The following is a 19,700-nucleotide window of genomic DNA, read 5'->3' on the forward strand; positions in this document are numbered from 1 at the left end:
GAAAGGATGGCTACCTCCATGGTAAGGCTGGCTACAGTAAAACATGGTCATTGTTCAGAATAGAATGACATCTCTTTAGGAGTGATGGTCAACTATTGAGCAGAGAAACCAAACCTTCATGGAAGTCCTCTGGAGTAGGACTTCCAGTGCAGAAAGGGGTCCTCCTGCCCCCCCTGCAGTGCAGCAAGGTGCTGTCAAGCCACTTGCTAGCTCTGAAGTGGGGCTGACCCATGAGAGGGATGTTGGTGGCAGAGAACCAGGAAGTGGGGGCTCCTCTCCAAGTGCTCACATGACCATGCCACTGCAGAGCCCTCGGTCAGAGTCCCACCATAGTCGTCACCCAACTGAGTTCGGCGTCTCAACCCCTGCACAGCCGCAGGAGCAGCAGACTGTGCCCGCACAGGCTCGCAACCCCAGAGGACGCCCGCCAAAGGTGTCGAGCAGGAGCAGCAAGAAAGTGAGCAAGGGGCCTCCACATCTGCTGAAGGCACAGGGGAAGCACCACGTAGGGGCATGCGTAAGAAGGAGATAAAGCACAAGTAGTCACAAGGGTAGTCACTTGGGTGTTATGTTGTGTTTATTTTTTAAATGCCATCTGTTGATTGTTGTGATAAAAAATTCTGATGGCAAACTATTGAAGTTGTGGCCTGTTTCATTTTGCTGCACTTCGAAACTGAGGGTTTAGGGCAACTTGGAATTGTCAGTATGGTGGTCAAAGTGATAGGAATCCACAAGTTCTTGGCCATTGTCGATGCTCTGGTAAGAAGGTGCGAGGCAAAAGTGTTTGATTGGCCAGGCTAAGCAAACCTGGCCAAGATGAGTGCGTCCCTTGCACCCGGGCAGCACTGTGCTCGCGTGCTGCTGCCGCTGGTTGATGCGCCTCCACAAGCTGTTCGTTGTCGCTCTCCTCCTCCTCCTCATCTGAGGAGGCTATGCGATGAGCCACTTTTTCCTCAGGCGTCTGCAAGCCACGATGCTGTGCCACGACGATTCTGGAGACCCTGGCTGCTGAGTACTGTAGGGCTCCACCTGATCTATCAAGGCATCTGAAGCGCATCTTCAGCAAGCCGATGGTTTGCTCGATTATGGATCTGGTAGAAATGTAGCTGGAGTTGTAGCGCTCCTCAGCTTCATTGGATGGGCTTCTCAACAGCGTCATGACACACGCCACAACTACAGCAGTAGCCATCAGATTTTTTATTTACATTATTCATCTGATGGCTTTTCCACATAAAACATCAAATTTAACCCAACTGACTACCCTTGTGACTATTTGTGCAGTATCTTCCTCTTATGCGTGCTCCTATGTGGTGCTTCCCCTGTGGCTTCAGCAGATGTGGAGGCCCCTTGCTCACTGTCCTGCTGCTCTTGTCTCGACACCTTTGGCAGGCGTCCTCTGGAGTGGTGAACCTGTGAGGGCTCGTCAACAGCCTGCTGCTCCTGCGGCTGTGCAGGGGTTGAGATGCCGATCTCAGTTGGGTGTGGACTCTGGTGGGGCTCTGACTGAGGGCTTTGCAGTGGCATGGAAGTGTGAGCGCTTGGAGAGGAGCTCCCACTTCCTTGATGTCTGCCACCAACTTCCCTCTCATGGGTCAGATCCCCCTCAGCGCTTGCAAGTGGCTTGAGAGCACCTTGTTGCACATCAGGGGGGGCCATGGGGACCCGTATTTGCACTGGCAGTCCTACTCAGAAGGACTACCATGAAGGTATGTAGCATTCGTAACAAAATGAATGAGTTAACGGCACAAATAACGACATATGGGTATGATCTTGTGGCCATTACAGAAACATGGCTGCAGGGTGACCATGACTGGGAATTAAACATACCAGGTTATTTAACAATCAGGAAGGACAGGCAGGAAGGCAGAGGAGGTGGGGTGGCTATATGTTAATAAAGGAAGGAATCACTATAATACAGAGAAATGATATTGGGTCAAAGGAGCAGGATAGTGAAACAGTTTGGGTGGAGATAAGGAATAATAAGGGGAAAAAAACACTAGTGGGTGTAGTCTATAGGCCTCCGAACAGTTGCAACTCTGTTGGATGGAGTATTAATCAGGAAATAGTTGAGGCTTGTAATAAGGGAACAGCTATAATTATGGGGGATTTTAATTATCATATTAACTGGACAAATCAAATTGGGCAGAGCAGCCTTGAGGATGAGTTCATTGAGTGTATTAGGGATGGGTTTTTTGAGCAGTATGTAACTGAACCAACCAGGGGGCAAGCAACCTTAGATTTGGTCCTGTGTAATGAGACAGGATTAATTAAAAATGTCCTAGTAAAGGATCCCCTTGGAATGAGTGACCATAACATGGTTGAATTCCATATTCAATTAGAGGGTGAGAAGGTTGGATCTCAAACAAGCGTGCTGAGCTTGAATAAAGGAGACTATGAAGGTATGAGAGCGGAATTGATTAGAGTGGACTGGGATAATAGATTAAAGGGTAAGACAGTACATGATCAGTGGTGTACATTTAAGGAGTTATTTTACAACTTCCAAAAAATATATATTCCACTGAGGAAAAAAGGGTGTAAAAGAAAAGATAGCCATCCGTGGCTAAGTAAAGTAATTAAGGATAGTATCCGACTAAAAACAAGGGCATATAAGGTAGCCAAATCTAGTGGGAGGATGGAAGATTGGGAAGTCTTTAAAAGACAGCAAAAAATAACAAAAAGATTGATTAAGAAAGGGAAGATAGATTATGAAAGTAAATTAGCAAAAAATATAAAAACAGACAGAAAAAGTTTCTATAGTTATATAAAAAGAAAAAGGGTGGCTAAAGTAAATGTTGGTCCCTTAGAGGATGAGACCGGGAAATTAATGGTGGGAAACATGGAGATGGCAAAAACACTGAACAATTATTTTGTATCAGTCTTTACAGTAGAGGACACTAAGAATATCCCAACACTGGACAAACAGGGGGCTCTAGGTGGGGAGGAACTAAATGTGATTAAAATCAATAAGGAAGTGGTACTTGGTAAAATAATGGGAATCAAGGCGGATAAATCCCCTGGACCTGATGGCTTGCATCCTAGGGTCTTGAGGGAAGTGGCGGTAGGGATTGTGGATGCATTGGTAATAATTTTCCAAAACTCACTGGACTCAGCAAAGGTCCCGGCAGATTGGAAAACTGCTAATGTAACACCCTTATTTAAAAAGGGTAGTAGGCAGAAGGCTGGAAACTATAGACCTGTTAGCCTAACATCTGTGGTTGGTAAAATGTTAGAGTCCATTATTAAGGAGACAGTAACAGGGCATTTGGATAAACATAATTTAATAGGACAAACTCAGCATGTTTTAATGAAGGGGAAGTCATGTTTGACAAATTTGCTTGAGTTTTTTGAGGAAGTAACATACAGGGTGGATAAAGGGGAACCAGTGGACATAGTGTATTTAGACTTCCAAAAGGCATTTGACAAGGTGCCACACAAGATTATTGCTCAAAATAAAAAATCACGGGATTGGGGGTAATATTCTGGCGTGGGTGGAGAATTGGCTCTCTAACAGAAAGCAGAGAGTTGGGATAAATGGTTCATTCTCAGATTGGCAACCAGTAACTAGTGGTGTTCCGCAGGGGTCAGTGCTGGGTCCCCAACTCTTTACAATCTATATTAACGTTTTGGAGGAGGGGACCAAGTGTAACATATCAAAGTTTGCAGATGATACAAAGATGGGACGGAAAGTAGTGAGTGAGGAGGACATAAAAAACCTGCAAAGGGACATAGACAGGCTAAGTAAGTGGGCAGAGATTTGGCAGATGGAATACAATACTGGAAAGTGTGAGGTTATGCACTTTGGCAGGAAAAATCATAGAGCAAGTTATTATCTTAATGGCAAGAAACTGGAAAGTACTGTAGTACAAAGGGATCTGGGGGTCCTGGTGCAAGAAACTCAAAAAGTTAGTATGCAGGTGCAGCAAGTGATCAAGAAGGCCAATGGAATGTTGGCTTTTATTGCTAGGGGGATGGAATATAAAAACAGGGAGGTATTGCTGCAGTTGTACAAGGTATTGGTGAGACCGCACCTGAAATACTGCATACAGTTTTGGTGTCCATACTTAAGAAAAGACATACTTGCTCTCGAGTCAGTACAAAGAAGGTTCACTCGGTTAATCCCGGGGATGAGGGGGTGGTCATACGAGGAAAGGTTGAGTAGATTGGGACTCTACTCATTGGAGTTCAGAAGAATGAGAGGCGATCTTATTGAAACATATAAGATTGTGAAGGGGCTTGATCGGGTGGGTGCGGTGAGGATGTTCCCAATGAAGGGTGAAACTAGAACTAGGGGGCATAATCTTAAAATAAGGGGCTGCTCTTTCAAAACTGAGATGAGGAGAAACTTCTTCACTCAGAGGGTGGTGGGTTTGTGGAATTTGCTGCCCGAGAAGGCTGTGGAAGCTACATCATTAAATAAATTTAAAACAGAAATAGATAGTTTCCTAGAAGTAAAGGGAATTAAGGGTTACGGGGAGCAGGCAGGAAATTGGACATGAGTCTAGGTTCGGAATGGTCATGGCCCTGTGGTTAGTGGAGTGGGCCCAGGGGCCGTGTAGCCTGGTTCTGCTCCTACTGTGTTCTAATTCTGTGTTAGATTTCAGGAGATGGTTTTATTCCTGTTCCTGGCTGGGGTGGAGATCGGCTTTACAGAAGGTAAGTACTGTAGAAAATATAGGGACAGAGTGATCTCCTGGAAGAATTTCGATCGCCTAGATGGGTCGGAGAGGAATTTCCCAGATTTTTTTCTCCCAAATTGGCCATTGGGTCTTTATCTGGTTTTTTGCCTCTCCCGAGAGATCACATGGGTTCGGGTGGATGCAGAATGATAGAAGATTTGAGGTTAGGATCAGATCAGCCATGATCTTATTGAATGGTGGAGCAGGCTCGAGGGGCCGATTGGCCTACTCCTATTTCTTATGTTCTTATGTAAGGTCTGGTTTCTGTGTTCAATAGATGACCATCGCTCCTCCAGAGATGTCATTCTATTCTGAACACTCACCATGTTTTCTGCACTCTGGCAACTTATCACCTCCATGGAGGTTGCCATCCTTTCCACGGTGATGCGTTCATGCACCAATGACTCCACAAAGGCTCTGCCTATGTTCGCTATGGACTCCAGGGTCGCTGCAAGTGTGGAGCGAATGGAGGAGACAAAACCTGCCAGATACTCCTGCACCTGTTCCTGGAGTTCCAGTACCGCTGATCTTATGGATGGATCCAGAGGCAGAGGGTCGACATGCAGCGGAGCTGAGCTGGCAGAGTCCTGCACCCTCCAACTAAGACTCTCTACTGCTGTCCCTGTCTCCACAATCTGCTGATGCTCACTTGTGAGCTGTGATACACCAGGTGACAACACTACTCTATGTCCCGAAGGTCCCACCAAGATGTGAGTGTCTGCGCTGGTGCTGGGTGTGCTTAATTCTGCTGACGCTGCGTCCTCAGAGGTTGCAGCTTCCTCTGACGAGTCTTGATGTTCAGGCTCTTCCTCCTGGCTAGTGGGGACGGATGCTTGCGATGGTCCTGTGGGGGAGTAAAGGGAAGAGTCAGAGATGTGATGCCAAGGTTACATGCACATTGCATATTGCAGATGATCATATGTCCATCTGTTAGAGCTTCAGAATCATTATCAGCGACTCATGCAATGTCAATGAGAGAGATGGAAAACTATTCTGTCACCAGCTTGCTGTGATGCACCCCTCTGTCCGTCCCCCACTTGCACCTCATCCTCCAGTCCTACGATCTCCAGGACCGCCTCCTCCCAGGGGGTGAGGTGGGCTACTGAGGGTGGCCCTCCTCCTGTCCTCGCTCTTTCTCGCTTATTGTGAGCTCTCTTTTCCTGCAATGAGGGAGACAAGTGGAGGTTGAGTGAGAACGAAGGAGTGAGTGTAGAGATTCCATAGCATACTTAGAAGGAGACAAAAATAGAGTGAGGTGGCAAGACCAAGGGCCCTCCCTGTGTGTTGTCAGTTGTTTTCATAGCATCACAGTGATAGGGAGTGTGAGGGCTGCACAGTAGAATAGTTATGTGAATGTGAGCATAGAGAGAGAAGGAATGTGTAAGGGTGCATGGATGTCAGTGTCAAGTGGGATGTGGAAGAAGAGATTGCTAAAGCTGAGTGCTAGTGAGGAAAGGCAATGGGGATCAGATTGAGGGTGATGGGAATTTCATACTCACTTTTCCAGTGCGCTGAAGGTCATGAAATCTTTTCCTGCACTGTATCCAGGTTCTGCGGGTTACCGATAAGGAGTTGACCTCCTCTGCCACTTGCAGCCACACAGCCTTGGTCTGCTGGGGAGGCTTCTTCCTCCCTGATGAAGGGAAGAGTACCTCTTTATGAGCTCTTGCTCCCTCCACTAAAGCCTGCAGGGCAACATCGTCAAATCTTGGAGCAGACCTAGGTCTTTCACTGGCCATTCTGTCTCCAGGTCCCTGTAGCAGCAAAGGCCAAAAGGTTGGCAGTCTGCAGAAGAAGCAAAGCTTGTTGCAGACCTTGAATGCAGCAGCAGCAATGATGATGTCATCGGAAGCGACTTTCAGACTGAAAAAACTCATTGGCCATGGGTTCCCACATGCCGGATCTCAATTGGCCAATTAAGTTAAATTCGCATCAATCTTCCACATCGATTTAGATTCGTGTGGATAACAAGAAATGCGGATTACACGACCCCAGCCCGCCCCTGAATTAAAATCCAGCCCCTTAGGTTTCCCAATTTGATCTGTTGTGTGCTTTCATTTCAGGATCCTCTTGAAGGAACCGTACATTGACACAACCAGAGTTGGTGTATTTGGACAGGTAATATTATACTCAGCAAAAAAGGTTTTAAATTATATATATTTTTTTAAATTCTGACAGCCGCTGACGGTTGCAATCAGCATGATCAGCACCCACCGTCCACCGCCCACCCTGCCTTCCACCACCCACCCCACCTTCCACCGCCCACCCCGCCTTCCACCGCCCACCCCGCCGTCCACCGCCCAGCCCGCGTCCCACCACCCACCCCACCGTCCCGCGGCTGCAGGGCAGGTGGCCCGAAATTTGCGGTGCAGGAGGGCGGGCTGCCTGTGGAGGAGGTGCGACAGGCGCTGGCAGCTGACCCAGATTATTTAGGTGAGACCTGAGGCCCAATTTTCAGCCAGCCTCGTGCCTCCCGGTTCAGGCGCACGTGTGTTGCAGCAGCGTCATCGTCATTGTGCCAAAAACCATGGCGTCGAGGCATTTCTACCCCTGTGCCTTCAGAAGAGATGAGGAGACTATGTAATCCATGGTCAAAAGACAGATCAAATGCTGCAGAATGAAGCGGGTTCAGTTGGGATCAGAGGGCTGTCCTATGAGGAGTGATTGAGTAGAATGGGCCTATACTCTCTGGAGTTTAGAAGAATGAGAGGTGATCTCATTGAAACATATAAAATTCTTACAGGGCTTGACAGGGTAGATGCTGAGAGGTTGTTTCCCCTGGCTGGAGAGTCTAGAACTAGGGGTCATATTCTCAGGATAAGGGGTCGGCCATTTAGGACTGAGATGAGGAGAAATTTCTTCACTCAGAGGGTGGTGAATCTTTGGAATTCTCTACCCCAGAGGGCTGTGGATGCTCAGTCGTTGAGTATATTCAAGACAGAGATCGATAGATTTTTGGGCTCTAAGGGAATCAAGGGATATGGGGATTGGGCAGGAAAGTGGAGTTGAGGTCGAAGATTAGCCATGACCTTATTGATGGCGGAGCAGGCTCAAGAGGCCGTATGGCCTACTCCTGCTCCTATTTCTTATGTTCTTAAGGTAAGCATGCAGGTGCAGCAGGCGGTTAAGAAGGCAAATGGTATGTTGGCCTTCGTAGCGAGAGGGTTGGAGTACAGGAACATGGATGTCTTGCTGCAGTTGTACAGGGCCTTGGTGAGACCACATCTTGAGTATTGTGTGCAGTTTTGGTCGCCTTATCTGAGGAAGGATGTTCTTGCCATGGAAGGAGTGCAGCGAAGATTCACCAGGCTGAATACTGGGATGGCAGGAATGACATATGAGGAGAGATTGGGTCAATTGGGCTTGCACTCGCTGGAGTTTAGAAGAATGAGGGGATCTCATTGAAACTTATAAAATTCTAACAGGACTGGACAGACTAGATGCAGGAAGGATGTCCTCGATGGTCGGGGAGTCCAGAACCAGGGGTCACAGTCTAAGGATAAGGGGTAAGCCATTTAGGACAGAGATGAGGAAGAATTTCTTCACCCAGAGAGTGGTGAACCTGTGGAATTCTCTACCACAGAAGGCAGTAGAGGCCAATTCATTAAATATATTCAAGAAGGAGTTGGATATATTTCTTAAGGCTAAAGGGATCAAGGGATAAGAGGAGAAGGCAGGGACAGGGTACTGAATTTGGATGATCAGCCATGATCGCATTGAATGGCAGAGCAGGCTCGAGGGGCCGAATGGCCTACTCCTGCTCCTATCTCCTATGTTTATAAATGTCTTCAGATAATAGCGTAAAAATGTAATTCGAATTCCAATAATATGTTCAAGAGCAGAATTAACTGAAATTTATGAGAATTATAATTTTGTCTTATTGATGTACAGATCGTGCACTTATACTGAAGGTATTAATTGCCGTCATGTGAAAGATTAACTTCTCCTGTCTGCTCTCTCCAGGCTTATGGTGGTTATCTGAGTATGATGCTGCTTACCACAGAAAACGAATTAGACAAAAAAAATGCCTTATTCAAGTGCGGAATTGCAGTTTCGCCAATCACAGACTTTAAACTGTACGGTAAGCATCAGCTTGCAAAATTCCCTGCCTCAGCCCATCTGAAACTCTCACCCCTTTGTCGCCTGCTATCTCGACTATGCCAATGCTCTCTTGGTCAACCTCCTATAACGACGACAGCAGCAACTTGCATTTATAGAGCGCCTTTAACATAGTAAAACTTCCCAAGGCACTTCACAGGAGTGTTATCAAACAAAATTTGACACTGAGCCACGTTAGGGGATACATGGGCTGATAAGAGGTAGGTTTTAAGGCACATCTGAAAGAAGGAAAGAGAGGTAGAGAGGTGGAGGGATTTAGGGAGGGAATTCCAGAGCTTAGGGCCCAGGCAACAGAAAGCAGAGTCACCCAAAGATAGAGCGATTAAAAATCGGGGATGCTCAAGAGGCCAGAATCAGAGGCGCGTAGATATGTCGGAGGGTTGTGGGGCTGGAGGAGATTATATTAACTTCAAATCATCCAAAACTCTGCAGCCCTTATCTTATCCCACACGAAGGCTGTGATTTTGCCAGCGCTCAGCGGACCCGATTGATGGCGGATCAGCTGTGAAATTTAAAATGATTGACAGCGGGTCGGGAACCCGCTGTTAAAACGCGCACACCTGCATTTCCCAATGTCGGGTCTGCCAGCGCTGAGCAGACCCGAGAGGCAGCGGCGGGGGAGGCAATTGAAATCATTAGTGGCTTGTTTACAGCCACTTATCAATGCTTTTTTCCCCAGCTTTTTGATTTTGACAGGCCATCCCACTGTGCCTAGGCCTCGTCTGTGAAGCTGAGGCGGGAGGTCAGTGGCCATTGAATCAGTTGATGAGTTGACAGCTTCAAATGACAAGTCAAAACTCCCAGCTGATTGATAAATGTTCCCTTAACCACTAGCTTCTCTAAACTGCATTTACACTACAGATTCAGGACACTGCAAGTCTTTACACAAGTCTCCATCCAGTCTGATCTCATTACCTCTCCCACCATTGACAGATCACTTCAGTCATCTCTACTTCACATGCCATCTATTCCATCAGAATGGGTGCACTTTATACTCTCTCACCTTGGTTCTCAGAATCTCACCACGATCAGCCCCAACACCAGCAGCACCAGCAACCACACCAACCTTCTCCGCAATCAACTGATGCTGCACTGGACACAGGGCATCAGCATCCGACCACATTGCTGCCCGGGAGGCCAGGGATGGCCTCACCATGGCCACATTTACTTCACTTGACGCTGCACACCCTGGCTGCCACATGATGCACCAGGTTGGCACCACCCCACACCAACACCATAAAGCATCTCTACAATGCCCAAGCCATTTCTTTCACACTCATCACCATTGCAGGGGGTACAGTTATGTCTCACCATTCACTGCAACTCACTAAGCCACTTCCAAAGGTGCACACAAATCTGTCCAAGAACGCAAAGTGTTGAAAATAAAGATTTCAATGTTTGACAGTACATAACAGAAACTTCACATGAACATTGGCTAAAACACACAAGTGCCTACCCTTGTGTGTTGTTAGTTGGTATGATTGGACTAGGATGAGGGTGAGTATGAGGGGTGGCTGGTGAGATGGGGAAGTGATAATGTAGATAAAGAGGGATGGGTGGAGGTGCAAGGTAAGTTGATGTGAGTAAGGATGTGCAGGAGTAGGGTAGGGAAGGCAGAGTGATGGGGTGTGATGAGAGACACAGCAGGATGAGGTTGAGTGTGGCTTTGCAGTAACGTTTCATGATCTACTGAGATCATTGAAAGGCTTGCGCCACTGCAGCCTGGTCCTCCTGATGACATCCCTGCTTCTGCCCTCCTGTGCAATGTGCAACCAGGCTGCGTTGGTCTCCTGGGGAGGTCTCTTCCGCCCGTTGGAAGGGAAGAGAACCTCCCTGCATGTGAGAGCCTGGGTGCAGCCATGCAGTGCTTGTCAGTGTTTGCAGCATCTCAATGCTATAGAACACTGACCACACAAATATCAAAGTAAATTTGCGCACGGTCCCTTTAAGGAAACCAGCTGATGACGCGTCATCAAATGAGGTCATCAGACCCACTTCCTTCAATTGGCCAGGAAATGCGCTGGACGGGTTTAATAAGCCCAATCAGGGGAAAGTCATGTCAGAGGCCGAGATGGAACAAAGCAGCGGATACGGCCCGCCACCGACGTCGCCCACCACGGATCCGCCGAGGTAGGGAAAATCGCAGCCTATGTCCCGCTCGTCCATTACTCCTGTCTTCACTGACCTACATTGGCTCCCAGTGCCCCAACACCTCAGATTTAAAATTCACCGCTTTATGTTTAAATCCCTCCATCACCTCATCCCTCCCTACCTCTGTAATCTTCTCCAGCCCAACAAACCCGCATGATTTCTGTTCCTCTGACTGACCTCTAACATACTCCCCTCCCTTCACCCCACCATTGGCAGTTGTGATTTCAGCCATCTGGGCCCCACACTTAATTGGAATTCCCTCCCTAAGCCCCTCCACCTTTCCACTTCCCTCTCCTCCTTTAAGACCTTCCTTAAAACCCATTCCTTGACCAAGCTTTTAGTCATCCCTCCTAATCTTTCCTTTTTTGGCTCAGTGAACTGTTTTTCCTTACACCTCTGTGAAGTGCCATGGGATATTTTTCATGTTTGTCGCAAGTTGTTGTTGTTGATTATTATTCATTTACCTGGTTAATGTTAAATAAATGTGTCTGTTGGTTTATACCCTGGGCTGTGGTCTGATTAAGTGTACATTCTATCCCCTAAGGCAAGGAAATTAAATAGCGGACAATAATTCCAGTTTGCTAGAACAGAGTGGCAAAGACTGTCCAAAACATAAGAACATAAGAATTAGGAGCAGGAATAGGCCATACGGCCCCTCGAGCCGGGTCCACCATCAATAAGGTCATGGCTGATCTTTGACCTCAACTCCAATTTCCTGCCCGATCCCCATATCCCTTAATTTCCCTAGAGTCCAAAAATCTATTTAACTCAACCGTGAATATACTCAACGATTCAGCATCCACAGCCCTTTGGGGTAGAGAATACCAAAGATTCACAAACCTCTGAGTGAATAAATTCCATCTCAGTCTTAAATGGCCGACCCCTTATCCTGAGACTATGCCCCTAGTTCTGGACTCTCCAGCCAGGGGAAACAACCTCTCAGCACCTCTACCCTGTCAATCCCCCTCAGATTCTTATATGTTTCAATCAGACTATTTGACCCCTGGGTCTCACGAGATTTCCCTAAATATTGGGCCGGTGAAAGTATGTTCTGGTCCCTAGAGGATGAGGTCCACTTAGAGGGCTGGCTTTTGATGCTGATTTATGAGAACATGCTGGAGAAAATTGGACTAGTCAGCCTGAAAATAAGAATTAATGTAAGAAGTCACACAACACCAGGTTATAGTCCAACAGCTTTATTTGAAATCACAAGCTTTCGGAGCGCTGCTCCTTCGTCAGGTGAAGTGGAGAAATGCATAAAGACACAGCTTATATAGTCAGAGAATCATGTCAGATGTTTACAGGTAATGTTTCCAACTGCCATTTATCACACCTCAGCAGAGAGATAATCACAGCAGTCAAAGGTGTGAATGGTGTCCAAACAGGTCAGTCAGGAAAACATTACATCAAAGAACAATGAGGTGGGGTCACAAGGGGTCAAATATTGCAGATGCTGGGGTCTGTATGAAAAACAAAAAAAGACAAAAAACATTTTTTTTGCTGGAAATCACAGCAGGTCCGGCCGCATCTGTGTAGAGAGAACAAGCCAATATCGACTCGAGTCTGGATGACCCTGCGTCAGGTGGGGTTACATGTAGCGTGACATGAACCCAAGATCTCGGTTGAGGCCGTCCTCATGTTTGCGGAACTTGGCTATCAGTTTCTGCTCGATGATTTTGCGTTGTCGTGTGTCTCGAAGGCCGCCTTGGAGAATGCTTACCCGAAGATCGGAGGCTGAATTTCCTTGACTGCTGAAGTGTTCCCTGACTGGGAGAGAACACTCCTGCCTGGTGATTGTTGCGCGGTGTCCGTTCATCCGTTGTCGCAGTGTCTGCATGGTCTCGCCGATGTACCATGCTCCGGGGCATCCTTTCCTGCAACGTATGAGGTAGACAACGTTGGCCGAGTCACATGAGTATGTACCATGTACCTGGTGGGTGGTGTCCTCACGTGTGATGATGGTATCTGTGTTGATGATCTGGCATGTCTTGCAGAGATTGCTGTGGCAGGGTTGTGTGGTGTCGTGGTCGCTGTTCTCCTGAAAGCTGGGTAATTTGCTGCGAACGATGGTCTGTTTGAGGTTAGGCGGCTGTTTGAAAGCGAGTAGTGGAGGCGTGGGGATGGCCTTAGCGAGGCATTCGTCATCATCAATGACATGTTGAAGGCTGCGAAGAACATGGCGTAGTTTCTCCACTCCGGGGAAGTACTGGATGACGAAGGGTACTCTGTTGGTTGTGTCCCGTGTTTGTCTTCTGAGGAGGTCTATGCGATTTTTCGCTGTGGCCCGTCGGAACTGTCGATCGACGAGTCGAGCGTCATATCCTGTTCTTACAAGGGCGTCTTTCAGTGTCTGTAGGTGTCCATCGCGTTCCTCCTCGTCTGAGCAGATGCTGTGTATTCGCAGGGCTTGTCCATAGGGGATGGCTTCTTTAACGTGGTTGGGGTGGAAGCTGGAGAAGTGAAGCATCGTGAGGTTGTCCGTGGGCTTGCGGTAGAGTGAAGTGCTGAGGTGTCCGTCTTTGATGGAGATTCGTGTGTCCAGGAATGAAACCGATTCTGAGGAGTAGTCCATGGTGAGTTTGATGGTGGGATGGAACTTGTTGATGTTGTCGTGTAGTCTTTTCAGTGATTCTTCGCCGTGGGTCCATAGGAAGAAAATGTCGTCAATGTATCTGGTGTATAGCGTTGGTTGGAGATCCTGTGCAGCGAAGAAGTCTTGCTCGAACTTGTGCATGAAGATGTTTGCGTATTGGGGTGCGAATTTGGTCCCCATGGCTGTTCCGTGTGTTTGGGTAAAGAACTGGTTGTCGAAGGTGAAGACATTGTGGTCAAGGATGAAGCGGATGAGTTGTAGGATGGCGTCTGGAGATTGGCTGTTGTTGGTGTTGAGCACTGAGGCTGTCGCAGCGATGCCGTCATCGTGGGGGATACTGGTGTAGAGTGCCGAGACGTCCATCGTGGCGAGGAGTGTTCCTGGTTCAACTGGTCCGTGGGTGCTGAGTTTCTGTAAGAAGTCTGTAGTGTCGCGACAGAAGCTGGGGGTTCCCTGTACGATGGGTTTCAGGATGCCCTCGACATATCCAGAGAGGTTCTCACACAGGGTTCCGTTGCCTGATGCGATAGGACGTCCGGGTCTGTTGGCTTTGTGTATCTTTGGGAGGCAGTACGTGGGATGAGAGCATGTAGGATGCTTTGAAGGTCTGGATCGAAGGTCTTGATCAGTCTGTTGAGTTGGCGGGTGTGTTCTTTGGTCGGATCTGCGGGTAACTGTCTGTAGTGTTCCTGGTTCCACACCATGAAAATAAGAAGGAATCCAACAGGTGATTTTATAGAGATATATAAGATAGATAATGCAATGGAATTAAATTGTGAGACTAGAACAGGGGGCGCAGGTTCAAACTTGTAAAAAGGTAAATTTAGAATTGATATCAGAGTTTTTTACACAAACCATGATCAACATGTAGAATAAACTTCCACCGAGATTAACAAAGGCAAAAACACTGGAATCATTGAAGAAACAATTGGATGCTGGAATGGGTGGACTTTAAAAGCTGTCTGGATGGATGAATTTAGATCGGCCGAATGGCCTTCCTCATGCATAATTATCTTGTGATCTTACGAGTGAGAAGCTCTGCCTGACTTCTCTTCTTACTTCCAATTTCCTGATGTGTCCCCTGCATTTGGCCCCTTCACCATGCTGAGCTACTTGCCTGGATCCGCTTTGTCAGTTCCATTCATAATCTCAAACTTCTATTAGATCACCTCAAAAAGTCTTACTGCCCAAGAAAACAAGCCTACACATATTTGTAAAAAGGAAATCGCAGTATTATCCTAGAGTCTGAATTTTCCATCCTTACGGTGCTCCAGGGAATTCTGTGCTTCCTGGATCAGCCAATTTTAAAGTTTGACGCTCACTCGCCATGACGCTAAAGCGGGCCCTAATATTGCATCATGATCAGGAGCGTGAACCCTGGCTGAGTTTTTCACTTCCTATCACAGGGGCCCTCGAGGCCAATTGGAGCAGCCTTACCACTAATCCGGCACAGACACGATGGGCCGAATGACCTCCTTCTGTGCCGTACATTCCTATGATTCTCTAACCCCACTGAGCTCAGCTCAACTCAAGACTGGTCAGGGACTGAAGCTGGAACCTGCCTAGCCATCAGGGAAGCAGTGTTCCTGCCTTTAACTCCATCCCATCCTGTGTCATTTGGAAACAAATCAGGCGAGAAATTGCTGCTTGTGGTATTAGCGCCCAAACACGTAACATAATTGAATGACTTTCTTCTGTCTGCTATTTTGACCGAGGTTAAACCGACTGAAAATACGAGCGTATGAAAAATGACGGACAGGAAAAGTGTTACTGGTCCATCCTGCCTGTCCCGCACAGTCGTGATGCCTTGTGATGACTCAAAATAAATGTGCCCTTCTTTCCGATGCTTGCAGACAAATATTGTGGGATATTATGGTCGCTGTGTTTTTAACGGTGCTGCATTTCTTTGCGCATCTGACCTGCCGTCTCTTTCCTCGCAGCATCTGCATTCTCCGAACGATATTTGGGCATGGTCAGCAGAGCGGATAGACCTTATGGGGTAAGTGCAAAAAACAACTCAGAGTTTCTGGATTATCCGAATCAGTCTTGTTAAACACTGCAGGGGAGATTTTCCGCTATTTAAGTGAAAGGACGGAAACTGGATGGGTTCCTTTACAGGGGTGCGCTCCGCTTTACCCAGTTTTTCGGTCAATCAGTGCACCCGGGCACAGACCCAGGATAATCTACCCTTGTGTATGAGCTTGATAAGCAAACAGGTAGCTTTGAGACAGTCCTCCTACATGCGTCCAAATGCTGAAGAACGCACAATTATTTCTGAGTAATATCGAGGTTCCGGCCCCACGCTATATCTTTGCTTTCTTTTCTTCTTGGTTTTTCAGTCCCCAAAGAGGTAGGAAATGTTTCATGAAGTAAAAAGAGCATTCTGTTTGTTAATAAATCTACATACTTCTGTGACATACCTTTAATTAAGAAGATTGGGCCTGTAGCTTTAATCAACCTTGCTTGCATATTTATGTCTGTGACATACTGTGGTATCACTGCATTCCTAAGGGGGTCAGTGAGGTTAATTGAATGTGAGTGAGGCAAACACAGTACCTGCTAGCGATCATAAATGTTGCATTAAGTATATTACTTTGTTTGAATTATAAGTAGCAGAGGCACACAGTAATTTTTCCAACTTTTATGTATAATTCATCGCTTGCAGTTCGAAAGATTTTTTCCCTGACTTTTACAGCTTTATACAAATTGTAATTTTTATACATCGTCGTAAGTCCTCCCTCCAGACATTTTGTTCTAACAGACATTTTGTTCTAAAGGAACACCCAATGGCCTTGAAAGTATGCTGTTCCCTATTGGCGTACAAATTTACGACGTGTTCCTGTAAAATTCCTTTGCCCGCTATGTTATCAGAGTTGTTAATCTGCTTGTTTTGAGCAGGTTAGTGCCTGCATTAAAATAGTAGACAATAGTAGGAATTGCAAATTAATTCACCATTTGTAAGAACCAGTCTGGGGCCTTCAAAGAGAATCGTCAAATTACTTAGTCCCCATATCTGGTATGAAGAGGAGAAGAAGAGTAACTATGAGTATAAAAAGTTAATTATAAAATATAGTTTAGTATTTGCGATTGCAAACATTTATTATTTTCCTTAATTCAAGGAGTTAGCATAATCTAATATCTACTGTAAATACAGGTGTTTTACTATTACGTATTTGCTTATTCCTCTATTAGAATCTTACAGCACAGAAGGAGGCCATTCGGCCCATCGTGCCTGTGCCAGCTCTTTGAAAGAGCTATCCAATTAGTCCCACTCCACTGCTCTTTCCCCATAGCCCTGCAATTTTTTCCTTTTCAAGTATATATCCAATTCCTTTTGAAAATTATTATTGAATCTGCTTTCATCACCCTTTCAGATCATAACAACTCACTTCATAAAAACATTTCTCATTGATCTCATTGAATGGCGGAGCAGGCTCGAGGGGCCGAATGGCCTACTCCTGCTCCTATCTTCTGTGTTTCTATTTCCCCTCATCTCCCCATTGGATCTTTTTGCCAATTATCTTAAATCTGTGTCCTCTGGTTACCGACCCTCCTGCCAGTGGAAACAGCTTCTCCCTATCCACTCCTTCAAAACCCTTCATCATTTTGAACACCTCTATTAAATCTCTCCTTAACCTTCTCTGCTCCAAGGAGAATAAGCCCAGCTTCCCTAGTTGCTTCACATAACAGAATTCAGTCAGCCCTGGTATCATTCTAGTAAACCTCTGCAAGGCTTTGACATCCTTCCTAAAGTGTGGTGCCCAGAATTGGAAGCAATACTCCAACTGAGGCCTAACCAGTGATTTATAAAGGTTTAGCCTAACTTCCTTGCTTTTGTACTGTGTGCCTCTAGTTATAAAACCAAGGATCCCATCTGCCTTTTTAACAGCCTTATCAACTTGTCCTGCCACCTTCAAAGATTTGTGTGTGTAAACCCCCACGTCTCTCTGTTCCTGCACCCCCTTTAAAATGGTACTTGGAGTGAGTCTGTTGCACATTGGGAACACAGTGCTGCATTGTAAGGTCCATTGAGGTAACATATGTTTCATGGTGGACCGCAGTGTTTCCATTCTGTGCAAGGATAGCTCTACTGGTTCGACAGCTGCTCAAGGTACCTTGGTACAGCCTCCAAAGTTTGCAGCAATCTCTGATGCTCGGAAAGCATGTTCCTTTTAAAAGCAGACCCCTTGAGGTCCAGCTCCCTAACCTCATCGGCTAAGCATGGAAGCGAGCTGGCCCTGCAGACAGCAAGTTGCTATCCATCCTTCCTCTGTCTGCTCCTGCTCACTCATGTTGGGCTGGATTTTCATTGAGGAGGCAGGTAGGAGGCGGGACTACAACTTTCGGGGTTGTAGTCCCGCCTCCATCGAGTTCTAGCCAACCCACACGATTTTCACTTGATTGACTTTGTTGAGCCCGCCCAGTGGGCTCAGCAGGCCAATTAAGGGCCACCCGGCAACAGGTGACGTCACAGATTGATATTTCATCTGTCAAGACCTTTTGACAGATGAAATATCAGCGTTTCACAGCTGTTTGAAGCTGTCAAATACTGACAATCTGTACTCCAGGTTAATTCCTTCCTCTCAGGATGATTTAGAGATCTCGCCGGAACAGAAAGCTGAATGCTGCAATTTTTGACAGATCGCAGCCATTCTGCTTTCTGTGCCGGTGAGATGAGGGACTCCCGAGACCTGAAGGAAGGAAGGATGTAAAGGTAAGTAAAACTTCTTTAAACACACCAAACACACTTACCTCTTCACTCATGCACCCATCACTCACCTGAACACTGACATCTCGAACCCTCCAAGCCCTTAATCCCGACAGCCCGCCTCGCTAACTTGGCGTGTTAACAGGCATTTAATTGGCACTAATCCCCTTCCCGCCTCGGGGACGCGGGTCCCAGTGCGGGTCGGGTACCCGCCTCCTTTGAAACTGGCATGGAGGTGGGTTGGGGGCGGGATGGGTTCATGCCCCCCGATTTCGGGATTTTAACTCCCCACACGCCTCCAATCCCGCCTTCACGGCCCAATGAAAATCCTGCCTGTTCTGTGTATCACCCTTGTGCACTCTTTTCAGCCTTAATCTCAAAAGCCCCTCAGGGTGGATTTACCTCAGGCGCTGCGTGAGTGCTGCTGGATGTGGTGAGTTGTTGTTTGGCTAGTAGGAAAATGCATCATGCAGATACAGTCGATGAAATTATGGAAAAAAGCAATTAAGGATGTAAGAGGAAGGGATATTTACAGGAAGAGGTTACAGGTGTGAAGTGTACCTGTTGCATTAAGGGCATTAATGGGAAGCATTTAAAATACATGAAACACAGAGTTAGCATGCAGGTACAGCAAGTAATTCGGAAGGCAAATGGAATGGTGGCCTTTATTGCTAGGGGGATGGAGTATAAAAGTAGGGAAGTCTTGCTACAACTGTACAGTGCATTGGTGAGACCACACCTGGAGTACTGCGTACAGTTTTGGTCACCTTATTTAAGGAGGCATTGGAGGGTGTTCAGCGAAGGTTCACTCGGTTGATTCCCGAGATGAAAGGGTTGTCTTATGAAAAAAGGTTGAGCAGGTTGGGCCTATACTCATTGGAGTTTAGAAGAATGAAAGGAGATCTTATTGAAACATGTAAAATTCTGAGGGGGCTTGACAGGGTAGATGCTGAGAGGATGTTTCCCCTCGTAGGGGAATCTAGATCTAGGGGGCATAGTTTCAGGATAAGGGATCGCCCATTTAAGACGGAGATGAGGAGGAATTTTTTCTCTCAGAGGGCCGTGAATCTTTGGAATTCTCTACCCCAGAGAGCTGTGGAGGCGGAGTCAGTGAATATATTCAAGGCTGAGATAGACAGATTTTTGAGCTACAGGGGAGTCAAGGGTTATGGGAAAGTGGAGTTGAGGCCAAGATCAGATCAGCCATGATCTTACTGAATGGCGGAGCAGGCTCGAGGGGCCGAATGGCCTGCTCCTATTTCGTATGTTCTTATGTACTGTAAGACTGTGCCAGGGGATTCCCATGTGTGCTTAGGATGCAGCATTAATATAAGACTTTGGTAGGGTCTCCTACCTTGGCACACCTAACGAGGGCATTCAATGTTATAGCACTAAAGCCAGGTACACTAAATTGTGCAACAGACATTCACATTTGCTGCAGAACTGTCTGAAA

At 46.8% G+C, this 19,700-nt stretch overlaps 1 protein-coding gene across 1 annotated transcript in view; it reads left to right on the forward strand.

Annotated features, from left to right (window-relative positions):
- The window catches only part of dpp6a (dipeptidyl-peptidase 6a), a 690,808-nt gene that overhangs the window by 657,455 nt on the left and 13,653 nt on the right, over positions 1-19,700 (forward strand). The window contains exons 20-22 of the mRNA XM_085987517.1: positions 6,740-6,794; positions 8,640-8,757; positions 15,480-15,538. Of these exons, the coding sequence (XP_085843643.1) occupies positions 6,740-6,794; positions 8,640-8,757; positions 15,480-15,538 (232 nt within the window). The remainder of the gene's footprint in view (positions 1-6,739; positions 6,795-8,639; positions 8,758-15,479; positions 15,539-19,700) is intronic.

This window comes from Somniosus microcephalus, chromosome 5, assembly GCF_052327205.1.
Source record: "Somniosus microcephalus isolate GS21.2 chromosome 5, FLI_Smic_1.0, whole genome shotgun sequence".
NCBI classification, from domain to species: domain Eukaryota; kingdom Metazoa; phylum Chordata; class Chondrichthyes; order Squaliformes; family Somniosidae; genus Somniosus; species Somniosus microcephalus.